Below are 17,295 nucleotides of genomic sequence, written 5' to 3' on the forward strand. Positions count from 1 at the left end.
CTGAGAGGAAAGCCCAGGAGCTGCCCGGGGCCTGGATTCGACCCCGTGGGCAGGAGGGGAGGAGGCGGCTGATTTCCTGGGAAGGATGGACTGTGTGCAGGGAATAGAATAGACAGGACCTCAGGGCTCCTTCCTGCAGTGACCTCTGTCCCTGAGTCTGGCTGGGCCCAGGAGGGACAAGGGCCATCCCATCCCCCACTCCAGGAAAAGGTTGTTCTCTCCCAGGGTTGGCCGTGACTTTGTCCCAGGACAAACAAGGCCTCCTGCCGGTCCCTCTAGTGGGGCATCTGCTGTCCCTGTTACACAGCAGGAAAGGGAGGGGGCAGGATGGCAAGGAGTGAGCCCCCTCCCCCCGCAAATGGACCTACAATATCCACGCCCCGAGGGACCTGTGCTGCTAAGACTGGAGACAGTCAGCAGGAGGCTCAGATGGACACACAGAGGGACAGACGGCAGGACGTGAGGATAGGGATGGACAGGGAAGCAGAGAAGAGCAGCCCTCTGTGCTTAGAAGGGACCCAGGAGTGAGGCAGCTGCCAGGATGGCCTTGGGCAGAGAGGGATGGCCAGGGTGGCCTGGCTGGGACAGCCTCGAGGCCAGTGTCCGTCTCCTCCCACATCTGCCCCCTCATCCCTAAGCCTGTGCTCTGCTTTCTGTCCACTCCCTGCTCAGAGCTCCGAGTGACCGTTTGCCCTGGGAATCTTCTCCTCCCTCTAATGCTTTTCAGCTTTTTTTTTGGTATGTGACTGGCATAGACTAAAAATTGTCATTTTTGGAACCATTTGTATGAGAATTTACAAAGGCACACAGACCACAACCTCAGTATAGACCAGTCCCCATCATTTCTCAGGCCCCTCTGTAGTCAGACCCTCCCCACCCCCAGCTCTGGGACCACTGACCCGCTGTGTGTCCTGACAGGCAGGGCTTCGTAAGAACCTCCTGGAAAGGGAGTCCCACGTGGCAGCCCTTTGGTCCTGGCTCCCTCAGCCAGCTCAGGGCATGTGACATCCACCAAGTTGTCGTAGGTGCCAACGGTTCACGCCACGTTCCTCACTCAGTAGGTTCCGTGCGAATGGACCACTGTTTATTTATCCCGCGTCAGCTGTAACACGTGGGTGGAAGCCAGGGTCCTCTCTTTGGCAACTTCACACAAAGCCTTTGTCCCACCTCTTAGCGGTATTTTGTGGGCCCAAGTTTGCATCTCAGTTGGGTAAACAGCTGGGAATGGAACGGATGGTCCTATGGTCGATGTGCGTCTCCCTGACTAAGGAACTGTCCAACTCTTAAGTTTATTTTATTTTTATTTTTCCGCTTTCCTGGACTGCACCTGTGGCATATGGAAGTTCCCAGGCCAGTGGTCAAGTCAGAGCCTCAGCTACCGGCCTACGCCACACTCGGCAATGCAGGACCCGAGCCTCGTCTGCGACCTACACGGCAAGGCCGTGTTCACGGCAAGGCCCAGTTCCCAACCCACTTAGCAAGACCAAGGATCAAACCCACATCCCCGTGGTTTCCGATCGGGTTCCTTATAGCTGCACCACAACAGGAACTCGAGAAATGACCCAGCTCTTAACCCCCTGCCAGCTGGACTTGGGGTTTCCTGACCACCAGCCAGGCTGAGAGCTTCAGGTGCCCTGTGGCCTGATTCACGCCTGAGGTGGTCAGGTTGGCAGCAAAGCCTTCTCTTGGGTCTGCAGGGGATCATCCTTGTGTCTTTCATTCTCATTTCCTCAGTGATTGTGATGTTCAACCCCTTTCACGTGCTCACTTCTCATCTCTGTACCTTGTTTGGCCAAGTGTGTGATCAAATATTTACCCCATTCTCAAATTTGGATTTCCCCAGGGTTACATCCTCGTGTGCTTGTGTGTGGGTGTGTGTGCGCGCGCGTGTGCGTGTGTGTGTGTGTGCTCTGCGTGTGGTGTGTGTGCCTCTGCGGGTGCGTGTGTGTGTGTGTGTTGTGTGTGTGTGTTTGGCTCTGTCATCTCATCCCAGGTGAAGGGTCACAGATCCGCCACCACAGTCAGGACACACGACAGACAGTTCCTTCTCCACTAGGAGCCCTCAGCTGTCCTTTCATGACAACGCCCACCTCCTCCACGGGGTCCCCCCCCAGCTCCAAACCCCTGGCGCCATTTCTTGCTCCTTGTTTCTAAAATATTGTCTTTTCAGAAATAATACAAAGGTGTAAACAATAGAATCCCATCTAGTATGTAGCCCTGGGACTGGCCTTTGTCCCTCAGCACAGTGCCCTGTAGGGTCATGAAACTGCCCCGGGCACTAAGAATCCAGTCGTTTCAGGGTAGAGTCAGATCCCATGGTTCAGTTCCCCAGGCGCCCACTGAAGGGCATCTGGAATGTTCTCAGCAGGGGCTGATGTGCACAGGGGTCTAGGGACTTCTGTGCGCCGTCCCTGTGAACTCAGCTCTCATGCTCTGACATCAGGGTCAGGGCTGCGGCTCCTGGTCCTGTGGGTCCTCAAGTTTAGGGTGTGAAGAAGCGTCAGTGTTGCCAAATGACTGGACCACCTCATGTCGCCATCAGCCACATGCTCGAGGGATCTTGTTCCTTCGGTCCTTGCCAGCACTGGGGCTTCTCATGACTTCTTGCTTCAGCCATTCGGACGGGTGTGCAGTCACACCTCATGGGGTTTTGTTTCGGTTTCCCGCCTGGCTGAGGATGCGCATCTGTCATGAGCTATTCGCATCTCCACACCCTCCTCTGTGAAATATCCCCTCTTGGCTTTTCCTCATTTTGGACGTGGACTGTGGTCTTCGTTGTTTCTTTTAATAGATAGGTCTTTCTCTACTCTAAACACTAGGTATTTGTTTGATGTGACGGGCTCAAATATTTTCTGTCTATTAATATTTATTTCATTTTTTAAAGAATTTCTAAAGTAGGATAACTTAGTTCTTTTGTGTGTGTGTGTGTGTGTGTGTGTGTGTGTGTGTGCTTTTTAAGACCGCACCCATGGCATGTGGAAGTTCCCAGGCTAGGGGTCCAACCGGAGCTACAACTGCCAGCCTATACCCAACCTATACCACAGCCACAGCAATGTGGGATCTGAGCTGAGTCTGTGACCTACACCACAGCTCACTGGAAAGCCAGAGAGATCCTTAACCCACTGAGCAAGGCTAGGGATCAAACCCGCATCCTCAGGTATGCTATTCACGCTCGTTAACTGCTGAGCCACGAAGGCAACTCTCAGGACACCTTACTTTTTTATTTTTATTTGTATTGTCTTTTTTTGGCCATTTTCTTGGGCCGCTCCCGCGGCACATGGAGGTTCCCAGGCTAGGGGTCCAATGGGAGCTGTAGCCACCGGCCTACGCCACAGCCACAGCAACGCAGGATCTGAGCCGCATCTGCAACCTACACCACAGCTCACGGCAACGCCGGATCCTTAACCCCCTGAGCGAGGCCAGGGATCAAACCCGCAACCTCATGGTTCCTAGTCGGATTCGTTAACCACTGCGCCACAACAGGAACTCCAGGATACCTTACTTTTGATGAGCTTCAGCAAATCATAATTTTCTTGTAAAAATTATGCCTCTGGTCTCATCAGATAATTTCTGTCTAATCCTAAATCCTAATGAGCTTCTCCCCTGTATTTTACTAAAACAGCACTCACAACCATAACATCAGAAACTCATTCTCAGGGGAACAGGACCAATGTCACTGTGTCTGATGAAGGAAGTCTGGCCTCTCACAGCAGCACGACCCCTGTCCCCACAGCACCAGCTCCCAGTGCTGGACAGCCTGCCACCATGTGGATGTCTCATCACCACAGAGGGGGACTGTGGGGCCCCCAGGCCCGAAGGGGAGCCCAGTGCAGACTGGGGTGTGTGTGCATGGGCGGGGGTAGGGGGCAGCACAGGACAGTTCTGAGCACAGGCCTGGGCGTGAGGCCCCAGGTCAGCGCCTCCCTTGAGCCAGCTGCTCTCTGCTCAGCAGGGAGCCAGTCACCAAGGCCACAGGGGCAGGGAGGACATTTGCATGAGGACCTCCCTCCTGAGGATAAAGAGGCCCAGAGGCCCAGCCAGCCTTGGGCTCAGAGGCAGAGCTCAGGGCACCTCCACCATGGCCTGGACCCCTCTCCTGCTCCCCCTCCTCTCTCTCTGCACAGGTGCTGCCCCCCAGGCTCAGCCCCCAAGGTCATGAAGGACCAGCCGGGTTCCGAACCAACGTCAGCTCGGCCCAGGGGAGGCTGCAGGGAGCCTGCGGCTCTGGGAGTGAGACCCTCTTCCTCACACGCACTCTCCTCTCCTCTCTTGCAGGTTATGTGGCCTCTTCTAAGCTGACTCAGCCCCCGGGGGTGTCTGTGTCCTTGGGAGGGACGGCCAGCATCGCCTGCCAAGGAGACAACTTTGGAAGTTATTATGCTCACTGGTACCAGCAGAAGCCTGGCCAGTCCCCCATGCTGGTCATTTATGAATACAACAAGAGAGCCTCAGGGATCCCGGACCGGTTCTCTGGGTCCAAGTCGGGGAACACCGCCACCCTGACCATCAGCGGGGCCCAGGCTGAGGACGAGGCCGACTACTACTGTCAGTCATCCGATGATAGTTATACTCCTCACAGTGACACAGGCGGAGGGGGACGTGGGACACAAACCCCTCCTCAACTGGGGCACCTTCTCCTCCAGCACCAGGAGGCCTGTGGGCAAAGCAAGAACAGGTGCCTCCTGGGTTCCACAGATCTGAGCTCCCCCATCTTCCCCTCGCCCAGCCCCCAGGCAGGCTCTGCACAGGGCGTTCAGGAGGGGATTTAGGGCTGGGAGTTTCAGGCACAGGGTGTTGTGTGACCCTGGGAGTGACTTGGGGAAAGAAGGACTGAATGAAAGGACAGAGGGAGGGGGACAGAGACCAAGGGGCCTTCATTGTTGGATCCAAGCCAGAGTGATGGGCCACCTCTTGGCCCCCATGTCCTGTGTGGGCCCCAGACCTGCAGGGGGAAGCTGGCTCTCTGAAGCCTGGGGATCCAAAGCGGCCAGGGTTTCTGCAGGGAGCACCTTAGTGCAGTGGGCGCTGTGGTGTCTGCCTGGGTCCCTCTCAAGGCCAACAGCCCTCCCATCCACTGGGACTCCTCAGCCCGCAGCCCCGCCCTCCCTGCACAGGGCTGTGCCAGAGATGGGCTCCCCAGGGGCCTGCCTGCCCCTCTCTGAGTGTGACTTGGGACTAGAGATGCCTGAGCCAGCACCCAAGTCCCTGCCTCAGGTCAGGATGACAGGCAAGGCCCCGGCCCCCTGTCCTCAACTGTCACCGCACTGCAGGGCTGAGCAGGCTGGGCTCCAGGCTTTGTTGTGGAGACATCACACCCGACCCCGCAGCCCCTGTGCAGATAGTTCTCCCTCTGCGAGTGCGCTTCCAGGGAACCCGAAGAGCAAGCAGTCGTTCACGGGGGAGGAAGAGGCCTGAAGAGAAGGCAGTGAGAGCTCACACACACACTCGGGGTCAAGGTGGTTCCCAGTCAGGGGGGAAAGTTCCTACCCAGGGGCCTCAGGGGGACTAGTCCGAAAAGCTTTGCCTCGACAGGGGGGAAACTTGCGCGAGACTAAACGCTGCTCTGGTCCCGTGTGCGAAAGGGGAAGGCCAGGTTGACAAACGATCAAAATCTGCCCATTTCAGTTATCAAATCTAGAGGAAAAGGAAAAAGAGAGTGAGAAATGGAAACATAGCGCGCCCTAAGCAAGGAGTCATTCACAACCTCGGGCATCCTATTAGAATTTCCTGCAAGGGAGTTCCTCTCCTGGCACAGTGCATTAAGAATCTGCCTGTAGGGAGTTCCCGTCGTGGCGCAGTGGTTAACGAATCCGACTAGGAACCATGAGGTTGCGGGTTCGGTCCCTGCCCTTGCTCAGTGGGTTAGGGATCCGGCGTTGCCGTGAGCTGTGGTGTAGGTTGCAGACGCGGCTCGGATCCCGCGTTGCTGTGGCTCTGGCGTAGGCCAGTGGCTACAGCTCCGATTCAACCTCTAGCCTGGGAACCTCCATGTGCCGTGGGAGCGGCCCAAGAAATAGCAACAACAACAACAACAACAAAAGACAAAGAGACAAAAAAAAAAAAAAAAAAAAAAGAATCTGCCTGTAGCCACTGGGTCGCTGCAGAGGCATGGGTTCGATTCTGGGCCCTGCACAGTGGCATGCCATAGTGGTGACTTCCAGCACAGCTGTGGCTCTGATTCCGTCCCTGGTTTGGGAACTTCCACAGGCAGCATGTGTGGTCAAAAAATTGGAAGTCAAAATTGCCTGAAAGGAAGCAGGTGAATACAAGCCAGAAGAACATAAAATAAAAAAATATATAAATCATTCCGTAGGAATTCCTGTTGTGGCTCAGGGGTTAATGAACCCTACTAGCATTGATGAGGACACAGGTTCGATCCCTGGCCTCGCTCAGTGGGTTAAGGATGTAGTGTTGCCCTGAGCTGTGGTATAGATCACAGCTGAGGCTCGGATCTGGCATTGCTGTGGCTGTGGTGTAGGCTGGCAGCTACAGGTGCAATTGGATTCCTAGGCTGGGAACCTCAATATGCTGCAGGTGCGGCCCCAGACAGAAGAAAGAAAAAAAAAGAATAGGAAGGAAGGAGGGAGGGAGAGAGGAAAGGAAGGAAGGAAGGAAGGAAGGAGGGAGGGAGGGAGAGAGGAATGGAAGGAGGGAGGGAGAGAGGAAAGGAAGGAAGGAAAGAAGGAAGGCAGGAAAAAAGAAAGAAGGAAAGGAAGGAGGAAAGGAAAGAGGAAAGATAGGAGGAAAGAAAGAAAGATTATTTCAAACTGACCATGAAATTGCACATATAAAACTGGATGGACAGGATGCAAAAGCTACTGTAATAACCAATGGGTAGAGGAAAGACTGATTGTGTTAACTACAGACAAAAAAGATATTTTTTTAAAGCCCAAGTCAAACTTCTAAAAATGAAAACTACGCTGGCTGCAATGCAAATTACACCTGAGAAATGGACAGTATATTCAACAGAGCAAAAAAAAAAAAAAAAAGATTAGTGAATCATTGACATAGAATAGACACCCCGGGAAAGAAGTTGAATTACAGAGAAAAATACTTTGGAAAAGGAATAAAGAGCAGCATCATGTGTTGTGGGACAAGTTCAACAGGCATGATGCGCGTGTGTTGGAGCCTTTGAAGCAGAAGAGATGGTGGGGTGGGGAGTTGGAAAAATATTTGAAGAAATATGGGCCCAAAACGTTCTAAGATCAGGGAAACTATGACCCCGCAGATCCAAGCAGCTCCCCAAACCCCAAGCAGGACAAACACAAAGGAAACACCCCAGCACACACCAGCACCCCCCTGAAGAGCAGCAGGGAAGAGTCATCATCAAAGCAGCCAGAGAGAAAAGCCACGTTCCACCCAGAGGAAGAAGCACAGTGATGTGAGCAGATCCCTCCTTGGACACCATCAAACGGGAGACCCAGCAGCCAACTCTTTGGAATGAAAAAGCAACAACAAAACCACAGCCTCAGAAGAACCCCTGTCCACATGGAACTCTTCTCAGTGAAAACGCTTTTCAAAAAAGAAGGACAAATCAAAAGTTCTCATTCCTAAACTAATATTGACAGTTGGTCACCAGCAGAGCCTCTGAACCTGGACTCACCAAGGAGAGCGCTCGCCCGGGTGGAAATGGGACTCCACACAGACCTGGAAAGCACTGCATGGGCTGACTTCGTGGAGGAATATAGGAACTTTGTGTTGTTTCACAGTCTGGAAAAGATACCAAAGGGTTTAGAGCAGGAAAGAGTAAGAGTGTTTGTTGGTGCTGCCGGCTTCTAAGGTCTATTCAAGAGGTTGTCATCTCAGAGGTTGGAGAGGGAGAGGACATGGGATGATGCTGTCATCCTGTGTGAAGGGACATGACATCCGGATAAGCTAGCCGCGTGCAGTGAACCCTGCAGTGAACATTATAATAAAATCTTGCCCTTTTTTTTTTTTTTTTTTAATTTTTTTTATTTTTTGGCCACAGCTGAGGCATGTGGAAGTTCCAGGCCCGGGATCAAACTGGCACCACAGCCGTGACCCAAACTGCTGCTGCAATGACAAGGCCGTTTCCTAAACCCGATGTGCCACAGGTAACTCCCAATGAAGACTTGGGAATGCAACTTTGGCCGGTAAATCAATAAAGGAGATGAAATCGCATCCTAAAACACACTCAGTTCATGAAAATAGTGGCAGGAAAAGAAAAATGGGAAGAAGGAACGATGGGACAAATAGAAATGAAAAGCAAGATGAGACACTTGCACTGACCTGTAGGAAGAGCCACACTGAGTGTAAATGGTCTAAATACCGCAATTAAAAAGGAGATATGGTCAGGCTGAATTTTCCCAAGGACCCCACTAAATAGCACCCACCAAACACCTACGTTCTATTTCATGACGTAAAAGAATGTGTGCAAACGCAGGACCAGTTTCCAAACCCCCATCTAACCCACCAAAGAGCGCCCAGAGAGACCCAGCTGTTAAAAGGCCCCCGCCTGTCCCACCAAAGCCCCCAAGATCTCAGCCCAGACCAGACTGAGGGGAAAGGCAGCAGCTCACATCCCATCAGGAGAGGAAGGGTCCTGGAGCTCAAGGGGGTGAGGATGAAGGGGAGCAGGAGCCACGATGGGCTCTTTGGGGGGGTGGGGGAGGCTCCCCTCTGGTGGCTTTACCTGCTGTGTGACTGACAACGCTGTGTCCCCATCCATGGGGCATATCCTTCTGGGCTCTTCTTCTCTTCCCTCTTCCTTGTCTGCATTTGGGGTCCAAGGGCCGCTGTCCTCAGCACTGGGTGGAGACCCCACAGTCTCCTTAGAGCCCCCGTAGTGCAGAGCCGCTTTCCCAGGCAGGTCCGGGACACTGGAGCGTTGACCACGTCTCCACATGACGTTGATGAGAAAGAAAAGAAATGAGATGGTTGACAGGGACCATCGGGGCCTCCTGTGGGCGCGGATGTCAGAGAAGGTGGGAGACCCCACGGGGAAGAGGAGACGGGGATTTGTGACCACTGCCCGGAACAAGCGCGTGCGGAAGGGACAGAGGACCATGTACCAGATGACGGGCCACAGCCTGAGGGGACAGACCCGACTCTAACAACACCAGGATGGGACAGGTACTCTAGGGATGACAGACAACCCCGGAGGAGGAGGGCGTGAAGCCACAGGACATGGCGCTGACCAGGGGTCTCCTGTCTCTCGGGGGCCCAGCTCAGCCCCACCGCCAGGCCCCTGGAGGAGCACAGCCCCTGTGCAGCCCAGGAGAGGCCACAGGCCGGGATGGCTAGGGACAGCGGGCATGTGGTCACTCCCCCAGGAAGGTGGCCTTGATCCAAGAGCTGAGGCCCAGGCCAACCTGAGGGCTGCTGGGAGGGACCCAGGGCCTTGTCCTTCCTGCTCAGTCACAGGTGCTGAGGCCGCCCCTGCTGTGACTCCATTTGCAGCCCCAGAGGAGGAGGAAATTTGCATGAACCCTGAAGCCTCCCTGCCCCAGGGCCCTGGAGGGAATAAGAGAGGCCCTGGGGAGCCCTGGCTGCTGCTGAGTCTCAGAGGCAGAGCTCAGGGCACCTCCACCATGGCCTGGACCCCTCTCCTGCTCCCCCTCCTCTCTCTCTGCACAGGTGCTGCCCCCCGGCCCTGCCCACAGGCCCAGACCTCTCCAGACCTGAACCCCAGCTCAGGGCAGGCACCACCTCGTGGGGAAGGGGGGACCCCTGGGAAAGGGCCCTTCCGCCTCTAGCCCCGCTGCTCTCCTCTCTTACAGGCTCCGTGGCCTCCTATGAGCTGACCCAGCCGTCTTCAGAGTCAGTGGCCTTGGGAAATACGGCCAAGATCACCTGCTCCGGGGATCTGCTGGATGAAAAATATACGCAATGGTACCAGCAGAAGCCAGGCCAGGCCCCCCTGCTGCTCATTTATAAGGACAGTGAGCGGCCCTCAGGGATCCCTGAGCGGTTCTCTGGGTCCAGCTCAGGGAAAACGGCCACCCTGACCATCACTGGGGCCCAGGCTGAGGACGAGGCCGACTACTACTGTCAGTCAGCTGACAGCATTGATAATGCTCACAGTGACACAGGCAGATGGGGAAGTGGGACACAAACCCCTCCCCGGCTGGGTCCCCCTCCTCCAGCCCCAGGAAGACTGCGGACAAAGCAGAGAGGAAACCCTGCACAAGCCCCTGAGTCCTTGTGTCTTCGAGTAAAAGCCTTTGCCTCTAGCCTTGCAGCCTCCCCTCCATCTCAAAGGCTGACTCCAGAGTGAATGCATGCAGAACAGACTTGGGCTTCTGCCAAGGGGGAGGGGGAGGGAGTGGAAGGATTGGGAGGTGGGGGTTGGGAGATGCAGAGTCTTGCCTTTGGAGTGGATAAGCAACGAGGTGCTGCTGTAGAGCACAGGGAACTAGGGCCAATCACTGCGATGGAACATGCTGGAGCATGATGTGACTAGAGAATGTATATAAATGTAGAACTGGGTCACTCTTCTGTTAGGCAGGAAATGACAGAACCTTGTAAATCCATGATCATAGAAAACTGAAAAAAAAAAAAAAAAAGAGTTAATGATCAGGAAATGGTCACACAGCTAAAAACTAGTAAAAACAGTCTCCATTGTGTGGTGTCCTGCCCTGGCCCCGAACCTTACTCTAACAGGCTTTGCACAAATGCTTTGGTCGTGGCTCAGTTACTTCCTGGTGTTGATGCTTTCTCTCCAGTTAGGGCTCTGGCAGGTGCCTGGTGTGCGCCTTTGAAACACTTCCCAAGAGCCGCTTCCTTTTGCGAGCCTCTTCCCTGCAGATGGAAGGTCAAGGGGCAATCACCCCAAAGACTGCCAGACACTGTCACAGTTCCACCTGACCCTGGCCCTGGTGACTTTGAAAGGACCTATGGAGGGAGGAGAAAGCAGGGACCCTACTCCTTCTCAACAGCCCTGTTGTTTCTGAGCTAAACCTACAAACCCCCTTGCTCTCCCCCTCAAGGGAGGACACAGCTTGGAGGGGCTTAGCCTGCTGGGGGCTCCTTTGAATCGCAAAGCAATCAAGCGGGTCTGTCTGCTTCACCCAGAACTCCGTCTCTGAGACTGAATTGGCGCCCCTGTCCAGAGGCCGGGTTTTGGCTACAGGGGCAGATCTGGCCCGGCTCTCCCAGATCTGAGCTCCCCAGGCCACCCCTCCCCCAGCCCCCAGGCAGGCTCTGCACAGGGGGGCCAGGAGGGAATTTGGGGGTCACAGGACCAGGCTGTACTGATGCAGGGGCTGGAGGAAGATTTGGAGAAAATGACACAACAGACACAAAACCCTCACTGTGGTCCCCAAATTTCTCACATGTGGTGACCACGTCCAGGCCATTGCTACCTCGCTGTGGCCCTCAGGTCCTGAACTAGTTCCCCACAGTGCCCAGGGCTGCCCGGATCCCTGCATGGAGGAGCTGTGCTGTGGGCCCCCTGGAGCCTCCCAGACCCTGTTCTGGGCTGAGCGACTGACTACCCCGACCATGTTGGTGCTGCAGGCCGGCGGCCTTCCCACAGCCAGGCCTCTTCTAGGAGGTTTGGTTCCTGGGCCCCTGGCCCTGCGCCCCTTGGGATGACCCTGTGGGGCCTCAGAGCACCAGAGACACCTGGGAACATAAGGCCTCAGTCCCACCAGTCAGCTCAGCGTCTCCTTCTCCCCGTTTCCCCTCCCTCCTGCACCCCCTCCAGACAGCCAGGTGCCAGCCCTCCACTCAGAATCCACAGCCAGGGAAGCTGTGTCTGCCCAGGGGGACCACGGAACAGGCAGTCCCCAGGCTCAGCCCTGCTCCCCACCCTGTCCTCTGGCCACAGGTTAGGCTGCTCCCCTCCGTCCCTCAGGCTGCAGCCACCTCGCCCTGAAAGTTGGACTCAGACAGATGCTGTGCTCCGCCTGGCTCTGACCTAGAGCTGGGAGACACCAGAGGGATCCCTGAGCTCAGCAGCCCCTGGGTCACTATCAAGGCCCTTCAAGGCGCTAATGCTCCAGGGCCCCTCGGTTGTCCAGGGGCCGATGCCCCTCCCACTGCCCAGGATGAGGCAGGGGGCCTGCTGGGTCTTGGAGCTGCAGGTCCACGCTGGCCGAGCTCGGTCTGTCCTGCGTGGCGGCCGCCCCAAGGGATTCGACACAGAAGCACAGACGTTTTTCTAGGCACACGGCCAGCTGGCCATCTGCTGGGGCCAGGCTGAGGCCCAAGTGGGGCTGACAACGCAGCTCCCAGTGACACAGCCCCAGGGAGAAGGAGACACATGTGCTGTCCCCAGCCTGGCTCACACTGTACCCCTTACACCAGCAGAGACCCCGGAATTAGGATGTGGAGACCAGAGCTCTGATTTCACACTGGCCCCTGTTTCTTTGCTGCTGCTTGACGTCTCCTCCTCCCCCTTCCCCTCCCCTTCCTTCCGGTCCCTCCCCTCACAGCTGGGTCACCCTGTAGCACAGCAGGGAATGGTCCTCTCTGCCTCTCTGTCCATCCCTGTCCCCATGTCTTGCAGTCTGTCCCTCTGTGTATGCAGTCTCATCAGCAGAGTCCTGGGGGGGGGGGCGGATGTGATAGGACGTGGCATGGGGGGGCTCACTCCCTGTGGCCGTTCCCCCTCCCTTTCCTACCTTGTTAGGGGGCAGCAAACTCCCCACTAGAGGGACCTGCAGGAGGTCTTGTTTGAGGCACAGTCACCCCAAACCCTAGGAGAGGACAACCCTTTTCTGCAGTCGGGGATGGGGTGGCCTTCTGTCCCCGGTGAGTCCAGGCCCTCTGCTCCCCGGCACCCTGTCCATCCCTCCGGGGGACAGTAAGAGATACTGCAGGCCTGGTGGGGATGCCCTCCCAGGTCACCACTGTGTCCTTCACCCCAGTCTTTCCTGGGGGACGGTCTTGTCTCTTTTATCTAGAATTCCTACTCCAAGTGAGACGTCGCTCCAGAGAAGTGACCTACGTCAGCTGAGGATTTTCTTTTCCTTTTCTTGGCTTTTTTATACTGTCCCGCTCCTGAGCAGTGACCTAATGTCTTAGGTAGGATGGTTGCTCCTGGAGGTCACTACAGATTTGTTGATGTGGTTAATTCATTAATGTCTGTTTCTCTGGGTGAGGAACCTGAAGGCATCTTGACTACAAACAGAACATCTTTTGAAACACTCTCGCATACGGCTTCTCGGCCTCGTGGCTAAGATCAGGTGAAACACTCGTGCGTGTTATATGTCGCTTCGATTCCTTTAGTCCACAGAAATTTGGAGCCCCTCCTTTGGGCCACTTCTGTGTCAATCCCTGATCACCCAATGACACTCAAAACGACTCTGGAGGGCAGAGCAAGGTCAGTTGAAAAGATCCGCAGCCTCTCCATCAGCTGGAACAACGTCCAGGAGTGAGGCACAAGGCAGAAGTGGTCCGAGATCTTCCGTCATGACTCTGGGACTGTGGGTGAGTTGTCCCCAGGTCCAGGCTCGGGACATCAGGTGTGCAATGGGGACTGTTCTCTCACTGCGGCTCAGACTTCCTGGGAGCAGAAATGGCAAAATGAGTGTGTGGGGCATGGGGCAGAGTGTTGTCCCATGACAGCTGCTCCCAAAATATCAATCCTGAGTGGCCTTCAAAGGCTCCAGCGTGAGCTGACATGGTCAACCTGTGCTGGAGGCAGGACGGGACCTGCTCCTGTGCTCCTGCCCAGGGCTCCCCGCACTCAGCTCCAGGGAGGTCTCCGCCTGGGGCTCTGAGTCCCCATAGCTAGAAATAGATGGAGGGGAGTCAAGGGAAGAGTCTTGAGAACCTCGGATCTCAACCCCACCTCCCTCCCTGCTTGGACCTTCCAGAGCACAGAGCCGGGATCAGCACCACGGACAGGGCCGCCCCACCCCCACAGAAAGAAAGAAAGAGTGGCTCCTTTCCCAGTTGTCCTTGGGTAGAGCAGTCAAGGGACAGAAGTCAGACCAGAGGCTGAGCTAGTGATGACCATCACCAGTCAAGCCATGCAAGACTCTCCATGGAGTCCTAAGGTTGTGACAGGGTTGCCTACACTTAAGAGGGGGAGTTTGTGGACTTGGTGCTGAGGGTTAAAGGTTAAAGACTCCCTCGTTTGCTTGGAAGCTGCATGCCCCCAAAACCTGCACCAGCCTCCTCAGGGGGCCGACAAGTGTGGGTCTGATTTCTACCCCTGGGAAGGCTCTGCCCTGGATGCCGTCAGGGCCTGGAACCCTGTCCAGCTGTGGGGTCTCTGCAGGGGGAACCCTGGGACGAGTTCCCTAAATTGTGGGCCCCTCCCCTGCTCCACCTCCTCACTCTCTGCTGGGTCCTACCCCACAGGACCCCGAGCTCATCTCGTCCCAACCCAGAGCTTCTCCAGGCACAGCCTCGAGGTGGGTCCTCCAGGGCTTGGGTCCTCCATCCTCAAGCCCTTTCTCTTCGCTTCACTTACAGGCTCCATGGACTCCTAGGAGCCGAGGCCCTCCGTGTGGGTGGCCCTGGGAAAGAGGGACAGGTCACCTGCTCCCGAGATGAGCTGGGGATAAACAGGCATCTTGACAGGAGCAGAAGTGAGCACAGTGTCCTGTCCTGTCCTGGGCAGCATAGTGTCAGCTCCTGGCCTCCTGCCGCCTTTTGAGGCAGCCACCAGGGGGCGGCACCGTCGCGTGGCACAGCCTCCTGGAGCCTGGTGACCAGGGCATCAGGGTTCCACATGCAGGGGCTGGTAAGCATGACCACACACATGAGGGGAAGTTTTCTGCACTATTGTACTTGACTCACGAGTACAACTTCCTCTCGCCCCATGTCTCTCAGATGTGTCTCTGTGGAATATTCCTGTTTCTTTGGCTCACGTTCAGGTTACTTCGTTTCACCCCCACTGACCCCATTCCTGCTAAAACACCCTTGCTGTCCATCACTTTTCCAGCACCAAATCTGCCCCTGGCACTGAGCTCACGCTGGGAAGGAAGGCACAGGGTCTGTGACCTGCCCAGGACCTTTGCCCAAGGACAGAATTCCTGCACCTCATCATCGGCTCATACACACTCCATGTGCCCTTGTCTAAGGAGGAAATGGATTCTGCTCTGACACCCGGGAGCTGTGACTTGGGACAGAACCTACCCCTATCTAAGGCCTTTCTTGTCTCCAGAGGGTGGGCTCAGACAAACACAGATTCTACCTCTGAGCTCTAGTGACCAGGCCCATCCAGGAGTGCGGCCAGGACAGAGTCTGGGGTGGATGGGTCACAGTAGAACATGGGACGAGCAGGTGGAGGAGGAGCCCCAGGGGGAAGTGGGGTCCCCAGGGACCACCCCTCCCCCTCTGGGGCCCTGGGGGCTGAGCCCTTGTCTGAGAGCACAGAGCTCCTCAGGCAGCCCCCCAGGGCTCTGGCTGATTTGCATGCCCAGCAGCTCTCCCTGCAGCCAGGGGATAAGACAGGCCTGGGAGGAGCCCTGCCCAGCCTGGGCCTCGGGGAGCAGAATCGGGGCGCCTCCACCATGGCCTGGATCCCTCTCCTGCTCGGCCTCCTGGCTCACTGCACAGGTGCCGCCCCGGGGTCACAGCCACCCGTGCCCAGGGCCTGCGGACCACCAGCCTGGGCCGGACTCTGAGCTCAGCAGGCGCTGCCTGTGGGGCAGGAGGCTCAGGGCCCTGCTGCAGGAGGAGGGGCTGGAGGGGCTGAGCCCTGTGCTCACTGCTGTGTGAGCCCTGAGGGCTACAGCTGCCAGAGAAGGGGGGGGGGTCCCATGAGTTCAGAGACTCCGTCCTGCAGCCTGGCCCACAGGCCCCAGGGGCTGAGACTGACGGGAGGGGCCGGCCTGGGGATCCATGGAATCCCTGGTGCTCAATCCAGGCTAAGAAGGCAGAGGGCTTCAGCATCAAGGTCACCTCTCCTTCTCTCTTGCAGGATCTGTGGCCTCCTATGAGGTGACTCAGCCACCCTCAGTGTCAGTGAACCCGGGACAGAGGGCCAGCATCACCTGTGAGGGGAACAACATTGGGAGAAAAGACATTCAGTGGTACCAGCAGAAGCCAGGCCAGGCCCCTGTGCTGTTCATCTATGAGGACACCAACCGGCCCTCAGGGATCCCTGAGCGCTTCTCTGCCTCCAAGTCGGGGAACACCGCCACCCTGACCATCAGCGGGGCCCAGGCTGAGGACGAGGCCGACTACTACTGTCAGTCATACGATGATAGTTATACTCCTCACAGTGACACAGGGGGACGTGGGACACAAACTCCCTGCCTGGCCTGGGGCTCCCTCCCCCCGCCTCAGAGCAGCTGCAGCTCAGCCCTGAGCTCAGGGGGCCTCTCTGGTCCTGGCCCGGCTCCTCCAGGCATGGACCCTCCGTCCTCTCAGGACCTCGGTTTGCCCCGAGAAAGAAGGAGGAAGGAAGCTGCCCTGAGCTGCGGAGGCTGCTGTCAGGGTGCAGAGGGAAGGAGAGGGTCCGGGGTCAGGACGTGCCCCAGGCCCAGGAGGGGGCCTGAGTCCCAGGAGAGGGGGGCGCTGCCTGAGGGGGCGGGGCTCTGCGGGAGCACCTCTCCCCTGGGGGGACCTGCTGGGTGAGGCCCGGGGCTGGGGTCTTCTGTGCTCCTGGAGGAGGGGCCCCCAGCTCCCGAGAGGCTGCCTGAGGCCTGGAGAGCTCGGAGCCCCGGCCCCCTGCCCCAGGCCCGGCCTCTCCTGAGGTTCTTCTTTGCGGAAACGGAGCCTTCGCGTGTCCAGCCCACAGCGTGGCCCCAGATGCCCAGGCGTCTGTTAGAGCTGTCAGGTCTGTCGCCAGATGAGACCCTCAAGGTCCCAGCCTCCCATCTGCTTGTCCCTCTGTCTGATCCAGCACGTGTCACCTCAGATTCCCTAGAACCCTGGGCGATGGGGTCTTTGGCAAAGTTCCCCAGACAGCCAGCCGTGTGTTCACTGTGCTCCGAAGGACAGTGTTCGTCTGTGGAGAGAAATGCTCACGGGAGCCTCGCACGAGACATGACGGGACCCCAGACACTCACGACGCTCATGCTCAGAAAGACAAACTATCACAGAGTTATCAGCAGATGTTGAAGAAAAAGCCAGGCCTTTTTGCTTCGTTTCTTTCTCTCTCTCTCACTCTTTCTCTCTATTTTTTTCTTTTTAGGGTTGCACCTGAGGCATGGAGGTTCCCAGGTTAGGGGTCTAAACGGAGCTACAGCTGCCGGCCTACACCACAGCCACAGCAACGCCAGATCCCATCCGCAACTGTGAACTGCACCACAATTTACAGCAACACCAGATCCTTAACCCACTGAGAGAGGCCAGGGATCGAACCTACAACCTCATAGTTCCCAGTTGGATTCATTTCCTTGAGCCACGGCAGTAACTCCGTTTTTTTTG

At 56.5% G+C, this 17,295-nt stretch overlaps 2 protein-coding genes and 2 gene segments (V, D, J or C); all 4 read left to right on the forward strand.

The window, feature by feature from the left end:
- Positions 1-17,295, forward strand: part of LOC102158332 — a 247,703-nt gene that overhangs the window by 173,738 nt on the left and 56,670 nt on the right.
- The window catches only part of LOC100152327 (immunoglobulin lambda-like polypeptide 5), a gene marked incomplete in the record, with an annotated part of 201,278 nt that overhangs the window by 133,547 nt on the left and 50,436 nt on the right, over positions 1-17,295 (forward strand).
- LOC100623458 lies at positions 3,838-4,769 on the forward strand. The segment is given in 2 exon segments: positions 3,838-4,124; positions 4,276-4,769. Coding segments are annotated over 2 exon segments (624 nt in total).
- On the forward strand, positions 15,174-16,515 carry LOC100623670. Its single transcript, XM_021073113.1, has 2 exons — positions 15,174-15,477; positions 15,842-16,515. Exons 1-2 carry the CDS (start codon positions 15,189-15,191, stop codon positions 16,498-16,500), a joined length of 948 nt encoding a protein of 315 aa, XP_020928772.1. The 5' UTR covers positions 15,174-15,188; the 3' UTR covers positions 16,501-16,515.

This window comes from Sus scrofa, chromosome 14 (genome assembly GCF_000003025.6).
Source record: "Sus scrofa isolate TJ Tabasco breed Duroc chromosome 14, Sscrofa11.1, whole genome shotgun sequence".
In the NCBI taxonomy this organism is placed as follows: domain Eukaryota; kingdom Metazoa; phylum Chordata; class Mammalia; order Artiodactyla; family Suidae; genus Sus; species Sus scrofa.